The sequence below is a fragment of the Boleophthalmus pectinirostris genome, unplaced genomic scaffold (assembly GCF_026225935.1).
Source record: "Boleophthalmus pectinirostris isolate CB_2022bp ecotype Guang Dong unplaced genomic scaffold, ASM2622593v1 HiC_scaffold_14, whole genome shotgun sequence".
In the NCBI taxonomy this organism is placed as follows: Eukaryota; Metazoa; Chordata; class Actinopteri; order Gobiiformes; family Gobiidae; genus Boleophthalmus; species Boleophthalmus pectinirostris.
The window spans coordinates 1,410,893-1,427,927 of NW_026571047.1; the positions used below are offsets into that span (position 1 = coordinate 1,410,893).

The window sequence follows — 17,035 nt, forward strand, 5'->3', positions numbered from 1 at the left end:
TCGACTTCAAGAATTACAATCATGAAATGAAATGAAATGGTTACACTTTCTTCAGTACAAACACCAATTCACAGACGTCAAAAATACATCATCACTTCACAGGGATTATTTACTGAGCAGAAGAAACATTGATCAAGATGCTGCTCTTCTACGCCAGACTAAACCAGAACTAACCCAGGACTAACCTAGGACTGATTCCAGGACTGAACCAGGAGGACTAAACCAGAACTGAACCAGGACTCACTGTTGGGACAGGCTTGGACTTTAGGACTTTAGGACTTTAGCTCTGCGCCGCACAGAGTTCAGGGTTATCTCTCTCTTGAGTCAAGATTAGTCCTGGTGTAGTCCAGGTTTAGTCCTGACCCGCCTGTGTGTAATCACTACCCACCCACATACCCGCCCGTAAAATTCCAGAACATTAAAACCCACCTGTTTCAACAACTATTTGCCTGCGGGTACCCAACCCGGTGCAGGACTCTGATTCAGATATAAACGAAAAGGACTCGATATTGGACACCTATTTCAGTACCACAATAAAAACATAAAAAAAAAAAAAAAAAAAGATTGAAACAGCACTGGAGTTTGATTTTCAACAAAAAGGTGAGCGTGACAAACTGAACAAACAACTGCAAAGTATCAATACAAACTGTACGATGAAAAGGAAAATGTTTTCTCCAATTTATGTAATTATGTTCAAAGTAGTATCTGAGTTGCCATTCGTTTGACAACCACATTGAGATTTAGACTTTTTAGTTCAGTGTCTATCAGCCTTTCATTTCCATCACTTTTGTTTTGGTGCTTAACAAATGCACACAAAGTTTATATTGTGTTATATTGTAATTAGGGGGGTCAAATTATTGCGTTAATTGTGATTAATTAATTACAGTCATATTTTGTTTTTTAATCGCGTTAATCTCATTTTTAATCTCTAACTCTCTAACACAAAAAACACATTTATTTATTTTTTTATTTCGGTAGTTCCACTCATTGCCGGAAACCCAAACAGAACGCGCGCAGTAAGAGCGATGTAAACGTCATGTTCACGTTGGCGGCGTCAGTCACACAATGGACGAGGTTGAAGAGCCAGTAGAACAGAGTCAGCAGTGCACAGGTAAAAACACATTCGTGTCTTGAAATTCTTGAAAATAACAAATATACTAATTATATACTTATACTTAAATGTCAAACCGGAGCTACTGGCACTGGTGAAAACAACCTGCATAGGCTCATGCAATCTGCACTACTGTCCTATAGTGACCTGCAACATGAGGGGTCACGCACACAAACACACACAAACACACACAAACACACATAAACACAAACACACACCTTCATCATCGTCATCAACCTGAGAACGCGCAGACCACGTTTCCTTCCGTAATTACTGCGCGGACACCGACGTGCTCCCGGGCGCCGCGTGTGGTCCGAGTTTTCTCGCGTACGCTGCGTAAACCGCGCTTCCTCCTGTGAGCCTCGAAACCAGAATTAACACCAAGACTAAAATCGGGACTAACCCAGTCCAGGACTAAACCAGGACTAAACCAGGACTAAACCAGGACTAAACCAGAACTAAACCAGGACTAAACCAGAACTAAACCAGGACTAAAACCAGGACTAAACCAGTCCAGGACTAAACTAGGACTAAAGTAGGACTAAAGCAGGTCTTAACCAGGACTAAAACCAGGACTAAAACCAGTGATCTCATATATAAAGCATTTCTCTATCAATAATATTTTTAATATGTTTAAGGACAGACTGGACTTTTTATTGTCTTTAAACAGACAAAACATCTTATGTTCAGATTTCATCGTCTTTGCTACTTTACAGCAAACAGTTTCTTATTCATGGAGACTTGGGCTCAACAGCCAATTTGAAGAGAACAAACAAGAATTTTCAGGATGTGGTTGCTACATTCATGTAGTTTTAAAAAGCATGACAATATCAAGTAATCCAAAGTATTCAGATTACGTTACTCACTTTAAGTAATTAAATGGATTACGTTACAAACTACATTTTGGGATATGTAATCTGTAATCTGTAGGGGAATACATTTTAAAAGTAACCTTCCCAACAGTGCAGATTAGTAATAGTAATAATAATGATGATACTGTGGAATGTAAGTGACTGCATCTGTTAAAGTTTGTTAAACAATAAATTACTTTATAAAGTCACTTTTTTTTTGTTCTATATCAGTTTTTTGATCTGCCACAATAATGTAATAATGAATTTAAATGAAAACACCTCAAATTGAAGCTTTTCTCAGCAATTTTTAGGTGAGATTAAAAAGAGATTAATTAGATTAATTAATTACAGATCATAATTATTTAATCTCTCAATGTTTTTAATCGTATGACAGCACTAATTGTAATATGAAGAGATAACTGCACAAAATGTGATTACGCTCTTATAGGTTTGTGGTAAAAAATGGCTTGGGTGGAAGTTTGTAGTAAATTTAAAATACAAAATTTGGGGAAAAGCAGCCCAAAATCTCAGCCCAGAAACAACGCTGGGTTACAGATGACATCACAGCTTTCTATATTTAATACAGCTAAAATGAATATTGTTCAACTACAGATTTTTGTTGCAGTAAATCATGGTCTTAGTTCTAGTAAATAATAGAACTGACCAGGTTCCATATCTGGGAATTTATCTTTCCAAAATTTCTTGGTAAAGTACAATATGATTAATAGGAAAAACTGTCTCTAGCCCATCACCTGGAAGTACGGCATCTCCACATTCTACAATCTGAAGACCACCAACAGGCAGAGCTTATCGACCATCAGTTTCTCTGGATTCTAAACAATTTGTTTTGGCAATAGCTGTGAAAAAAACATAGTTGATCTCTAACAGATGTTTAGTGTAGAAATGTCCAGACCTGTGGGTTGAAATTGACAGACAGAAGGCGACTGGAGGGGTCTCGCTTGAGGAGAGGCAAACTCAGGTTGTACTCGGAGTTCTCTGCTACAGTCTGTGCCCAGGAGTCATAGAGGCTGCCCACATACCTGCAACAACACAGCATCATCAGAGCTAAACTACTGAACCCTCTAGTTTATGTCATACAGTTAAAAGCAAAGGACTAATCTCTACAGCTCACTACTACGACTGCACGAGTTGTTCCTATAGGCGAGTTTCATTGTTGACAAAACGCGCGTTGCATGCTGGGAATTATTTTGGTCGGCGGCAATAAACACTAATTCAACATGACAGACGGAGCGAGAAAGCACGTAAAGGGTATTGATCCCGGTTATTTATCCACTCTAACAGCAGAGGACCCAAGACCATTTGACCAGAAATTGGTCATAAGCATCGACGGACGCCAAATCACCCTTTTCAACCCCGACAAAAGGTGGACCAAACCAAATTCAGTCAGAATCACCAACTACCTGGACTGGGGATGACTTGGTGGAAACTCCTGGGCCATTCACAGCAGAAAAGATGAAAACCTCCAAGAGTCTCGATGTGTTGTTGAACTTGTTGGAGTCCACGTTTTGTTAGGATCTTCTACGTTTGCTCTGCGAATGTTTGAAAGCCGTTTAATTCACCGTTAGCGGTTCTTTTCACTCAGAATACGAAAAAGACATTTTCCTTCTTCCGTGCTTCTATTTGTGCATCCGATAATGCAGCAGGAATTTACCATTATCGGGGATAAATACATGAGGTTACGCACTGTGTTTAACCGCTACCGTGTTTCTTGCCTCCGACCAAAATATTTCCCAGCATGCAACACAGGCTTTTAATAACAATGACGTCAGCTGAAACTCGCCTATAGAATATAGTCTATAATCCATGTGAGGAGCCAATGAGGAGCGGGGTTACTGAAGGTGCACACCCTCACTGTGTAAAGATCAGCTCTGTACGACTTTCTCTCTGTGTAAAGATCAGCTTTGTACGACTCTCTCACTGTAAAGATGATGAGAATGGGCTCCTCAGAGTGTGCTCTTTATTGCATTTGGGCTGCGTGCTTCAGAGGCAATCAAAGCCAAGACTCACGCTCATAAATCAGATGGAGCTTTGTCCACACTGATGGGCAGGATGTCCACCTCCTGACTGCAGTCATCAAGGATTATACTATTTCACTTTTGCTTGTTTCTTTGGATATATCATTGCTTTGCCTGGAATGTTCCACAGTATGGCATTAAACAGCTCTACCTTAAATGTACACAACTATAGGTGGTTTTAGAGCTGAAAAATACTTTTAAAAAAAACACAAAAAAAAAAACAGACATTCTGACTGAGAGCAGGGTCGCCTCTCCACAGATCTGATTTGTAACTTGGTCTGGTTTGGTCTCCATGAAGATAGAAAGGTTTAATGCCACACTGTGAAACATTTCATACAAAGCAATAACATCTCCATGGAGAAAAGCGGATCCTCCATCAGAAAAGTTAATGAATTCAGCTTTAAGTTCTATCCTCACACACTGGTAATTGTAGGCTACGTTCAGACTGCAGGGCTTAATGCTCAATTCCGATTTTTTTTGTTAAATCCGATGTTTTTGCGAGGTCGTTCACATTTCCAATTAAATGTGACTTGTATGTGATCTCCTGTGTGAACGTTAAATGGGCCAAAAGTGTCCCACATGTGCACTGGAGACACGACGACGTCAACCTCAGCGAGCGTGCTCTGTGTTTACAGAAGTTGTCCAAACATGGACGCTGCATTGAGCATCTGGAGATTTTAAAGTTCCTCTCGTACCAGAGCCAGAACATGAACAACTTACTTGTTTTAAGGAGGAGACTGAGAAGGAGAAGGACGAGGTTTTTGGCCGTGGTGTTTTGTGGTTCAGTCCATTGAAAGGAACGTGTGGATGTGGAGATGTAGCCAAGAGTGGTGAGTGGTGATGTGCTTCACTTCAGTGACACAGAGTTCATTAACAATTTTCACCTACTTCAGTGCAGAATAGTGACGTTTGTGTCTTGTTGATAACGTGTAGGTCGGATGGATGTGCTTTGGCCATTCAGACTGAAGTCGCATGTCAAAAGATCAGATATGTATTGGTTTTAGGAGCACATATCCAAGTGTCCTGGGTCACATTTGAAAAAATCGGATCTTGTGTGGTTCAGACTGTCATCAAAAGATCAGATACAGATCACATAGGGGCCAAAAAATCAGATTTGGGTCACTTCAGGCTGCAGTCTGAACGCAGTCTTAAACTACCTAAAAGTGCATGATATGTCTAGAGATGATGATGCACTGGTACAGGCTAATGAATGGAGAACAAAGGAGCTGTGTACAGACATGGTGAGTCCAACTCACTCAGTCAAATGCGTCCGAGGAACAGTTTTTAGGAGTTTTTTTAGGATTATAGCTAGTCGCTGGACCAGCAGTAACTTTCAGATTTAAGAGTGAAGCAGGATTAAGACTAGTTTTATGATCAACTGGTGCACTGGGCTCCCTGACCTTGTGTCACAAACTTGACTGGAACAGGACTTGGACCAGACTGATCTCTTCATATTGGACAATAATACACTTTTGGAGACAGAACTATCAGGACAGTGGAGAGAGGAAAGTCTCTGCTCCTCTAGAGAAGGTAAGAGGCTTGTTTCACAAATCTGAGGATGGAGCCTCACAGGTAAATAGTGTTCTAGTGTTAATAGTTTTATAGTGTTCTAGTGTTAATAGTTAAATAGTGTTCTAGTGTTAATAGTTTTATAGTGTTCTAGTGTTAATAGTTTATATGTTCTAGTGTTAATAGTTTTATAGTGTTCTAGTGTTAATAGTTTATAGTGTTCTAGTGTTAATAGTTTTTATAGTGTTCTAGTGTTAATAGTTTTATAGTGTTCTAGTGTTAATAGTTTTATAGTGTTCTAGTGTTAATAGTTTTATAGTGTTCTAGTGTTAATAGTTTTATAGTGTTCTAGTGTTAATAGTTTTATAGTGTTCTATTGTTAATAGTTTTATAGTGTTCTAGTGTTAATAGTTAAATAGTGTTCTAGTGTTAATAGTTAAATAATGTTAATAGTTATATAATGTTATAGTGTTAATAATGTTATAGTGTTAATAGTGTTAATAGTTAAATAATGTTAATAGTTATATAGTGTTCTAGTGTTAATAGTGTTATAGTGTTATAGTGTTAATAGTGTTAATAGTGTTAATAGTTAAATAGTGTTAATAGTGTTCTAGTGTTCAAGTGTTAATAGTGTTATAATGTTTAAGTGTTAATAGTTATATGGTGTGTAAATGAGCTCATGGGTGTGATGGTTCTGCTCCTGTTGTTCTGCCGTGTGCTGTAGGAGCAACACTGACGCCAAAGTGTTCGTGTTGTGACCGTAGCCTCTTATTGTAGTTCTGCTTGACGTTGCTGATGCTCGGTGTGTGCTCGGGTTGTGCTGCTGCGTAAACTCTGAGCTTGGCTGTGTATTTGTGCTCTGATATAGTTCAGCCAGTAGTGACAAAAAAATTTCCTGGCATTCGTTATATAATACTATACAGCCTACATATACTGTTTATATATTTAATACATATATTTATAGTATATATTTATAATTTGGGCCTAGGTGCTCCAACCCAAAAGATTATACCACCAGCTGCCACTAAACTCCAAGTTGTTATTTGATGAGGTAATAACATTCTAACATGACTTGAACTTCACAATAGTCCAATTTATGTGATATAGAACAGTTAAGGAACCATTCTCAGAGCTAAAATGCTTCTAGCTTGCTCGATGTAACTTTGAATTCTCACTCATTTCTACGACCACACGTACAGTGCAGTGTTTCTGGACAGCTTGAGAGATCGTGTTTGGAGGCGTGGTGCTGTAATGAGACCATAAATCATGCTTAAAGCTCAGAGTCTACACAGTCCCCCTGGGCCGCTTCACAAATGTTACAAACTCAACTTTGTGTAATATGACAAGAGATTTACTACGGCAAAACAAGTATTGCATTTGAAATTAGATTAGTGTTTTATTTATTTGGAAATCCAGTTTCAAATCACATTTTAAACATGACCAGAGGCGAGTCAACTGGAGAGAAGCCTGAAATATGATCTGCTTAACTAAAAGAATGACATCGATTTCAGAACAAGTTGGCGGAGATTCTAAAAAACAGTGTGAGGTTCACAATTATTTTTATTATTCAAAATAGCAGTTTAGATCATTTAAAAAAATTCACAACCATTTAAATTTTGGACACACTTTTTCATGTATGGATCTTTTTTATTATTATTTTTTTTTCACTGTGTAGATTTTCACTGAAGACAATCTTTCTATCTAAAACTATGAATGACACAAGTGGAATGTAGTAAACAAAAATTTAACTCAAAATAACTCAACTCGTTTTTGTTTTTTTTTAACTTTGTTTTGAACCTTGGTTTGCACATTTCTTGACCCTGACTCTTGAGACGTCATCAAGAGTCTCACTGAGAGAAGGTCAAGGGTTTGTAATTCCTTAAATCTTATATCATATATGTGCGGTCTTCAGTATCAAATGTACTTTTAGTATATATGTTTTTCATCTCATTTAGTTCTTTGTTGGTGCATTTGAATGTGTGTACTCTGTGTGGAGAGTGTCTCCAGTGTTGGTTTGGGGACACACCTGTCCAGCAGCTGCATCATGTCTTCATACTTCTGAAGGACTCGAGCTCCTGCTGGACTCTCCAGACACCTGCACAAACAACACAAAACAATCTCATACAGGACGATTATTGTACTTTACACTAAAGGAAAAGTCTATACATGGAAATGCAAAGTTAAAACTATACTCAGGAACATTTTACATGGAGAGAGTTATGTTTTCAGTCATATTGTGGAAGAATAAAGCCAAAGGAACAACATTTCCATGGAAACAAACAGGAGGAGGCCCTGCTCCAGACCAAATAAGAGTCGTAGTCTGACATTAGGTCTGCTCAGATTAAGGACCCATGTTTCCATGTTTGTCAGTGCAATAAAAGCAAAGAATGTAACAAACTACAGAAATGAACAACAGCATTAGGTCTGTGTGTTTGACCTCTGCTCAGGTTGGTCTGGGCAGTGTTATAAGCTCTTTCAGACATTTGATCATAAATGACTCTTGTGAAGCCTGCTGTATTAAACATAAAAAGGTAAAGCAAAGACTAAAGATTAAAAAAATATTTTTTTCTGACTAATATTTCCACAGAAACCATGTATACCTATACTATATGAATGTTGACACCAAAATATTACTAGACAATAGAATGTTATTTTCAGCATAAAAGAACTGTCATTTCATTACATATTACCATGCGATGTAGGTTTTAGTATTGATTATCCAGGTTTGGTTTTTGGCAGTCCTACTTTAACAAGCACTGAGCCACTGCACCCCTGATATCATTCAAATTGTCTTGAAGAGTATGTACATGTGCTTATCCCAGTTATGATCAGGTCTTTTGAGCATCCTGGTTTTGTGTTCATGTAAACACGTCTCCAGATGTTAGACTCCAGGATAAGACACTGTCCCCGTGATGAGAAACCAGATGCTCTCACTGACATTCTGAGAGTATCAGGATACTGTGACCTGTAAACACAGTGTCCTGATTTATCCTCACTGAGCTGGACTGAGCATGTGTGAACTCAACTAACAAATATAATAAGAGCTGAAACTTTCCCAAAACTACTCAAACTTCTACCAGTCGTATTATTTTATACAAGAGTTATGAACAAAACAAAACAGTCTACTGTTTAATATAACAGTACTCATACTCACATGTAGTACAGTATTAGAGTACTCATACTCACGGGTAGGACAGCTGTCTGAACATGGAGAACGGCGTCTGGATTCTTCTCCTCAGCTCTTGAACCCACCTGAGGCCTCCAGACACTGTGGGCATGTTCTTGTTCATTGGAGACCAGGCTGTGACATCACAGAGACATATTTAGACACTTACATCTATGACTAACACAACAATAACCTATAAACTGACATGGATTATTATTAATATTATAATCATCTCACCCTGGTGGTCAGCCTCCTGTAAACACTTTGTGTACATGAGCCTGACGCTGTCCAGCTCCTGGTCAAACATGGACACTAGTGTGGTGTATCTGTCCACAGCATCTGCAGCCACCAGGGGGCGCTCGAGCAGACTCCCAAACATGTTGAGCACCTGCAGGTCAAACACAGGGCAGTACAAGGCCATGTTAGAGCCTCAGTGTGGGGTTCTGAATAACTGTAGTAAACAGGAGTTTGGAGGAGACCTTGAAGGCGTGCTCCAGGCCGGGGGCACTGTCAAAGGCCTGGCAGAAGATGGCACCAAGACGCCGATCTGTGTCCTCCACCAGCACTTTGAACTGTCTCACATCAGCATCAAACTCCTGCACACATTATTAGGCAATAAACACAACCTATTTTACACAATCAAAATCATATTTTTACTATGTAAATATTAAAGGGCCCATATTGTTAGACATGACAGCATCCGTTGAATTTAAGGTAAAGATGCTAATTTGAAAACTACCATTTCATGACATCACAAGGGGGAACAGAGCATTTTGAGCTTAGGAGACAGACTAATAATAAAAGGTTACTCAAACACAACTCCTGGTGTGTTTCTGAGGAGGGAACATAATCCATACATCATGAACACAAACATATACATTGTTCTGAAAAAAAAAAAAAAAAACACAGAAAAATACATAAATGTGTCTGTTTGCTGCAGGTGTTGCGATCAGCAGTGAGAGCAGGTAGAGGATGCTCTTGGAAAAAGGATCAAAACCTTTAACACGAAGGAATCCAGGCACACTTAAGAAGTAAAAATCACATGAGGAAAAATATAGTTAAAAGCCTTTATTCAGATGACCTTTTGACTATGTTAGGACTACTAACCAAACTGGCCTTCATCAGGTTCATTGTTCTGTTGATTTCACAGTAATTAAGGTAATTAAAAGATCTTGGTCCCAAAAATAGTTTATTTGAGTGAGTATGGGTGAAAATGGACATCACTTTGAATCAATATGTTGTAAAAAGCCACAAAACATTAAAAAGCCATAACACATCAAAAAGCCACAACACATTAAAAAGCCACAACACATTAAAAAGCCACAACACATCAAAAAGCCACAACACATTAAAAAGCCACAACACATCAAAAAGCCACAACACATTAAAAACCACAACACATCAAAAAGCCACAACACATTAAAAAGCCACAACACATCAAAAGCCACAACACATTAAAAAGCCACAACACATCAAAAAGCCACAACACATTAAAAAGCCACAGCACATAAAAAAGCCACAACATATTAAAAAGCCACAACACATTAAAATGCCACAACACATCAAAAAGCCACAACAGAAGTTACACATTATTTTCCGACAGACCGATCAAGCGGCAAGTGAAGAAGAAGAACTACAACATGAAAAGTAAAGGAACGGAGAAGTTGGAAACGTAAGTAAAAGTCATTTATTGTTTTATCATTATTCGTTTCATGTTGTAGTTCTTCTTCTTCACTTGCCGCTTGATCAGTCCGTCGGAAAATAGTGTCCCGCGGTCACTTCTGTTGTGGCTTTTTAATGTGTTGTGGCATTTGCGTTTGTGTTGTGCCGTTTGTATTTGTTGAGGTGTTTGCATTAAAATAGAGTCCCGCGGTCATTTACGTTGTGGCTTTTTTTGTTATTTTGTGGCTTTTTTTGGTTTGTTGTGGCTTTTTGTTGTGTTGTCGCATTTGTATTTGTTGCGGCGTTCACGTTTGTTGTGTACAAAAGACTATGTTAAAAGAGTAAAAAAAAAAGCACACTTTGATGCTGTGTTGAGTTCCTACCGTGTTACTGAGGTCCAAACAGGCGTTGGACTTTTCTGTGAAGTTCTTGAATAACTCCACAAAGTTGTGGTGCAGGTTATACACGTGCTGGCTCAGGATTTGACCCTTCACTCCACCGATCTCCACCTTCTCCAGTTTAAACAGCTCCACTGCCGTCACCACCACGTCCTACAAAGACCAAGTACTTTATATTACACCATGTACACAAGCTTTATAGATGATTCATGTTCCAGAAGTACAATCATGTTTCTTTCTGCGGTCGCCACAGATCACTCACAGCTCCATTGTGCTTTAGATGTTACTTTGTCTCTCCCAGGGACACAATTATGTACACTGCTCCCCTGCCTCATAGAGTGACAGTGAGTGTAGTGAAAGTGTGTGTGTGTTGTAGAAGGTGACACACACATACATGAAGTGTATTTGTAACGTCACTGACATGAACAAAGGAGCAGCACAGAAGATCAATCTTATGTTCCCTGTACAACATCACACACAATACATCTTTGAACAAAATCTGAGCCAAAGCCTCATGAGGTCACAATAGTATAAATCATTATTTTACGCCTTATATTTCTCTAGCCTAGTCATAGTATAATACAATAAAACTCCACTATAGAGGCTTTGTATCGTCACGTGACCCGTATAGCAACAGTACCTACGCCGCCATGACAGCGGACATGCTATGCCATTGACTTCAGCAGCATCGGAGAAACATGGGCAGGTTTTGTTGTGTATTTAGTTGTTCTAGACGCTCTGAATGGGATAAAATGATTCGTTTCTTCACTGTTCCTCTGGACATTACTCATCAGGAGCTCAAACAAGGGAATTACCGAAAAAAGACTTAAAGACTTAAAGATTATGGCTAGTAAAAATAAACCACAAAGAGATTTCCTATGGTATCATCAAGACACCCGAAGATTCATCAAGGTATTTGCTATTTAAATTGTTTCATAGTTTATTTAATGAAAGAAGCACATTTACTGAACTAAAATTTCATTAATTTATCCAGGAAAACCCGCACTAGTTTACGATTCAACGAACCCACACTGGGCTCCTATGATCAACATGACGCACGAGTCGAAGAGTCTGTGAGCCGAACCTCGAAAGAATCGGCCATGAAAAGATCCTCACAAGCGTTAGAAAGATCCGCTCGCAAAAAACGATTAATTCTAGAAGACATAGTTGTGGTTAAGCAAGACAATAAAGAAAACATGGATCCTACGACGAGTGACATGTTTATATGTGCTGGAAGATTCAGTTTCTACTGCCACTCACACTGCAAATGTTTTCTTTTTACATTTTAGTTCAGTAAATGTGCTTCTCTCATTAAATAAGCTATGAAACAATTTAAATAGCAAATACCTTGATGAAAGTGACGTGAGTGTGTCTTGATGATATCATAGGAAATCTCTTCGCGGTTTATGTTCTCTAGCCATAATTCCCGTTTTTTTTTTCAATAATTCCCTTGTTTGAGCTCCTGATGAGTCATTTCCAGAGGAACAGTGAAGAAACGAATCGTTTTATCCCTTTCAGAGCGTCTAGAACAACCAAATACACAACAAAACCTGCCCATGTTTCTCCGATGCTGCTGAAGTCAGTGACATAGTGTGCCCGATGTCATGGCAGCATAGGTACCGTTGCTATAGGGGTCACGTGACGGTGCAAAGACTCTATTGTGTCCTTAAACAAGACTTATAGATGTGTAAATTGTGGATTTTGTAGAATAGGTCCATTTTAAAGATGGGGGTGTAATGATATTCAAGTCTCACGATACGATATCATCACGGTATGAACCTCACGATACGATATTAACTGTGATATTGTGGGAAAGCTCACGATATGGTGGGGAGGTTCACGATTAGGGATCAGTGTTGGGAAGGTTCCTTTTAAAATGTATTCCCCTACAGATTACAGATTACATACCCCAAAATGTAGTTTGTAACATAATACATTAAATTACTTAAAGTGAGTAACGTAATCTGAATACTTTGGATTACTTGATATTGTCATGCTTTTTAAAAACTACATGAATGTAACAACCACATCCTGAAAATTATTTTTTGCTCTCTTCAAATTGTCTGTTGAGCCCAAGTCTCCATGAACAGACTTTTGTTTACTGTTGAGTAGCAAAGTCTAGAATCTTAACACAAGATGTTTTGTCTGCTAAAAGACAATAAAATTCCAGTCTTTCCTTAACCGTATTAAAAATATTACGATACAGAAAAGATTTTTATATGAGATCACTGCTGCCTTCAATTATGTCCACCTATTGTTAGTGTTATATTGTTTAGTCCTGGTTTAGTCCTGCTTTTTGTCCTGCTTTTAGACCTGGTTTAGTCCTGGTTTAGCCCAAAATGTGAAAACAGGAAAATACCGCCTGTAATCCATTTATTTCAACAAAGCAACTGTAATCCATTTATCACTCATTGAAACAGTAACAACTGTAACTGAATACACTTACTCATCATTTGTACTCTGACTACGTAACGCCGGTACATGTAATCTGTTACTCCCCAACACTGTTAGGGATGTAACAATATCCAAATCTCTCAGGACGATATTTTCACGATGTACATCTCATGGTGTGATATTTATTCATATTTTGTGGAGGCTTAACAGCTAAAACTGTACATACTACCTTTTTCCCTCTTAAAACACCTTGACAAGACTTAATCCAAAGAACTAAGACTTAAAAGTGTTAGAACTGTTATTTCTTCATGTAGTCTGCACTATAACAGAGCAAAGGATCATGGTCGATGTAGTTCCTCTGTCTTTTTTTTAGCTGTTGCTGCATCATAACTCTTCATTTAAGCAAAGAGACTTGTGATTCGATATATTGTGATGGTCCACGATATTATTGTGAGAACTAAGGATGGGCATTCGATAAAATTTTCTTAATCGATCGTTGGGAGAATTAACGATCGATTATTGATTAATCATTAATGTTTTTATATTAAAATGATCATCATTATTATTACTATCTGCACTAATAATCTGCATAAATAAATTCAACTTTACAACATATAAACTGTAACGACTCTAGAGCCACATCAGCCCGTTTGACATTATAATGCGTTTAATTCAGTTTTGTGCAAGTCTCACAGAAACGAAACTTAAAACCACATGGCTCATTTGCATAAACTAAGTGAAGAAAAAAACAGCTAATGCAGTTCAACTTCTGTTGGACTAAAAGACATGACTCAGTGGAACACAGGTTAGTGTGACCAGATTTGCGTTTGTCAAAACCAGGACACCGTACGGGGGGAGGGAGGTGGGTCCTTGTGACTCTCACCTGGTAAAGCTTTTTAATGTTTTTTGGTGTTCTGGTGCTTTGAGGTCCCTCGCACCGCTATTGTGTACATACCTCTGCCTTGTCTCGTCGGGACAGAAAGCGGGAATTTCTTGTACAAGTCATCATTAAATGTGCAGTTGTGCTTCGGCGTGTTGCAGACTGACTGTTTGCGTCTGCTCGCTCCTTCTGAGTCACAGAGCTACAACAGCGGCTCAGTCTAATGGCCCAATGAAAGATAATGAAAATCCAGACATTTGCATCAGTTTATTAAAAAAAATTTACTTCCAGAACAGGACGTGAAAAACTGACATGTCTGGGGAAAAACGGACATTTGGTCACCCTAACACAGCACAGCAACCTACATTCAGGTTGTCGATTAAAAATGAACGTAATCTATGAAATTCTTAATGATCAACTATTGATTAATCAACTAATTATGCCCATCCCTGGTGAGAACTGTGACGTTACGATATCACAATACGATACTATTTTGGTTATATTTTGGTTATTGTTACATCCCTAGCACCTCATAATAAAGGGTTATTCAAACATGTGTGGATGAAACAAAACACAACTCCAGGGATGTTTTTGAGGAGGTAACAACTTTATAACATGTCTTAAAACTCACACGACTCAGTTTTTTTGCATTATGTGAGACCTAATAAGAATGTGTGGCTGTGTTGAGTTTTACCTTGACAGTGTTGAGTCTCTGTATGAAGAGGTCGAGTCGGGTGAAGACCAGGTGAGGGGAGAAGTCCCAGGGTGGAGGGGCTTGTCCGTTCTTCTGGTACTGGCTCAGACTGGCCCTGCGCTCTTCGTATGTGCTCCTGAACATCTGCAGGAGCTCCAGGCTGGTCTGCAGCTTCTCCAGGCTCTGGGACACCTCCCCTCGCAGCAGCTCCTCTGGGACTAAATACGCCTGGGCCTGAGGAGAAACACCAGATGTATGATCAGCATGTGTTTGGGATGGGTAAGTTCACAGCCCCTCACTCACCCTCCTCTGAACACTTCAAATGTTCTGTTTGTGTTTTGGTTTTTAAGTTTATAAGTCATCACCATTTCCTGGGGATGTGAAGCTGTAGGCACTGCTCTATCTGAAGCTCTGTTCTGATCTCTGTTTAAACTCAATTTGACCATAAAGAAGTGACTTAGCTGAAATTAAAACAGGTGAGCAGATCTGTGTTGTTAACCCTCATCAGTACATGTGCCAAAACCTACTAATCTGTGCACCTGGGGTCCACACGGACCCCACCATCATATTATATATTTCCCATAAGTGTGCAGGTAACAGTTGTCTCCAAATTAGGTTCTTGACAAGTGTGACAACCTCAGATACTATAAATAAAGAAACAACGAAATTCATTTGGTATAACTTGCTTTAATTAAATGAAAAATTTAATAATAACCTCACATTTTTTTCTCTTTTTTCACATTTTTGTCACTTGCAAAATCACGTTGAGTTTTTTTTAATGTTCTGTTGCATCATTTATTTTATTTATTTATTTTATTTATTTGAGACAGGGACAGCGCACATTGATGCTAACAAAGAGAAGACATCATAGGTGTTCCTTTTGGTATAGGATATACAGAACCCTTTGGGCAAAATTAGCCTCTTTGGTACTGGGGTCCACGCGGACCCCACAATAACAAAAAATATGTTTGAAGAAAATGTGGGTGTCTCATCAAAAACTAAAGGTGTGTGATCACAATAGATTGTCATATTGGCAAGAAAATCAACACGGGGCCTTCACAAATGCAATATTTATACTCCACTGCCTGATTACAGCCACTCATCATGTGAATGTGAATTTATTGTCAATGCAAGTGTAAATCTTTCTTAATTTAATGAAACAATATGAAACTCTGGTATCTGTCAGAGAAATATCAAAAACAAATAATAACCAGATGTTAGACACCTGGTTCCCAAATGAATTTTTTGTCTACACACCACATAAATAATGGTAAAGAAATGAGCTCTTGGGCATGTGATAGCAACAAGTTGGGTGACAACTACCTAAATGGACCAAGAAAAAGACACAACGCAACCAGAAATATGGCGATGTTACTGAATGTTTAATTCAGTCAGTCACTTTCACGTTTGATGAGTTTTCAGACCATCTTAAAACAAGTTTGCCTGTGTTTACTGATGTGTGCATTGTGTCTCCATGCTGAACTTTCCACCATAGAGATAAGTGTAGAACATCCCCATTGTGATGTCACTGCAAAGTATAAATATGCAAATTGTGGTCACAACAAACACATGGTTCTATTAGCACTGCATTTATGGACAAAAATGTTCCCGAACATTATTTTAAGTAAAAAAAATATGAAACATTAAGCCAGTGAAACTAAAGTCATGTTCAAAAGAGAATTAAAGCCACAAGAATGTATTCTGTGTGTTTTTGTAGTGCAAATCTTTATCTGTCTTTAAGTATATTTGCTTTGGAATTTCATCTTTTAGAATTTATGAATGATGATATAATTTGCACTACTAAAGAAATGTTAGGACACCATCTACTGGCCGCAGAGGGAACTGAGCTGTCTTTTTTGTTGTTCAGATGGAGCAGACTCAACAAGAGTCTGCAAACAAGTTTTAATACAATTCTAGGTGTGTATTTGTATGTGTATTTCTTGTTAACTTGCATGTTAACTACCACTACATGACGTCACAAGGTGGAACAGAGCAAGTTTGGGGTTTGGAGATGTAGACAGACTAATAATAAAGAATTACTCAAACATGTGTGAATGTAGAGGTAAAAAACATAAAACACGGCTTTAATCTCAGAAAAGTCAATTTAGTTTAATATAGAACCTTTAAAGCCAATAGCAAAAAAATCCAAATATCATCCTGATACATTGGCCAAAGTTATATCGCTCTTTCGCTATAAAATAGTTTCATTATTATTGTTTATCATGATATTTCTCTGTAGGGATATATCAGGTGACAGACCTAGTTTATGCTTCAAACTCTAAGACATCATTTCACTTCTGATCACGACAAGCCACACCTAACCCACTGACCATG

At 38.3% G+C, this 17,035-nt stretch overlaps 1 protein-coding gene across 2 annotated transcripts in view; it reads right to left on the reverse strand.

Annotated features, from left to right (window-relative positions):
- The window catches only part of LOC110154053 (dynein axonemal heavy chain 9), a 567,616-nt gene that overhangs the window by 542,002 nt on the left and 8,579 nt on the right, over positions 1 to 17,035 (reverse strand). For both annotated transcript variants that reach the window (XM_020917987.2, XM_055150409.1), the window contains exons 6-12: positions 14,702 to 14,935; positions 10,719 to 10,886; positions 9,153 to 9,269; positions 8,911 to 9,061; positions 8,694 to 8,808; positions 7,534 to 7,602; positions 2,876 to 3,002 (exon numbers count right to left, since the gene is read on the reverse strand). In XM_020917987.2, coding sequence (XP_020773646.2) covers positions 2,876 to 3,002; positions 7,534 to 7,602; positions 8,694 to 8,808; positions 8,911 to 9,061; positions 9,153 to 9,269; positions 10,719 to 10,886; positions 14,702 to 14,935 — 981 coding nt within the window. The remainder of the gene's footprint in view (positions 1 to 2,875; positions 3,003 to 7,533; positions 7,603 to 8,693; positions 8,809 to 8,910; positions 9,062 to 9,152; positions 9,270 to 10,718; positions 10,887 to 14,701; positions 14,936 to 17,035) is intronic.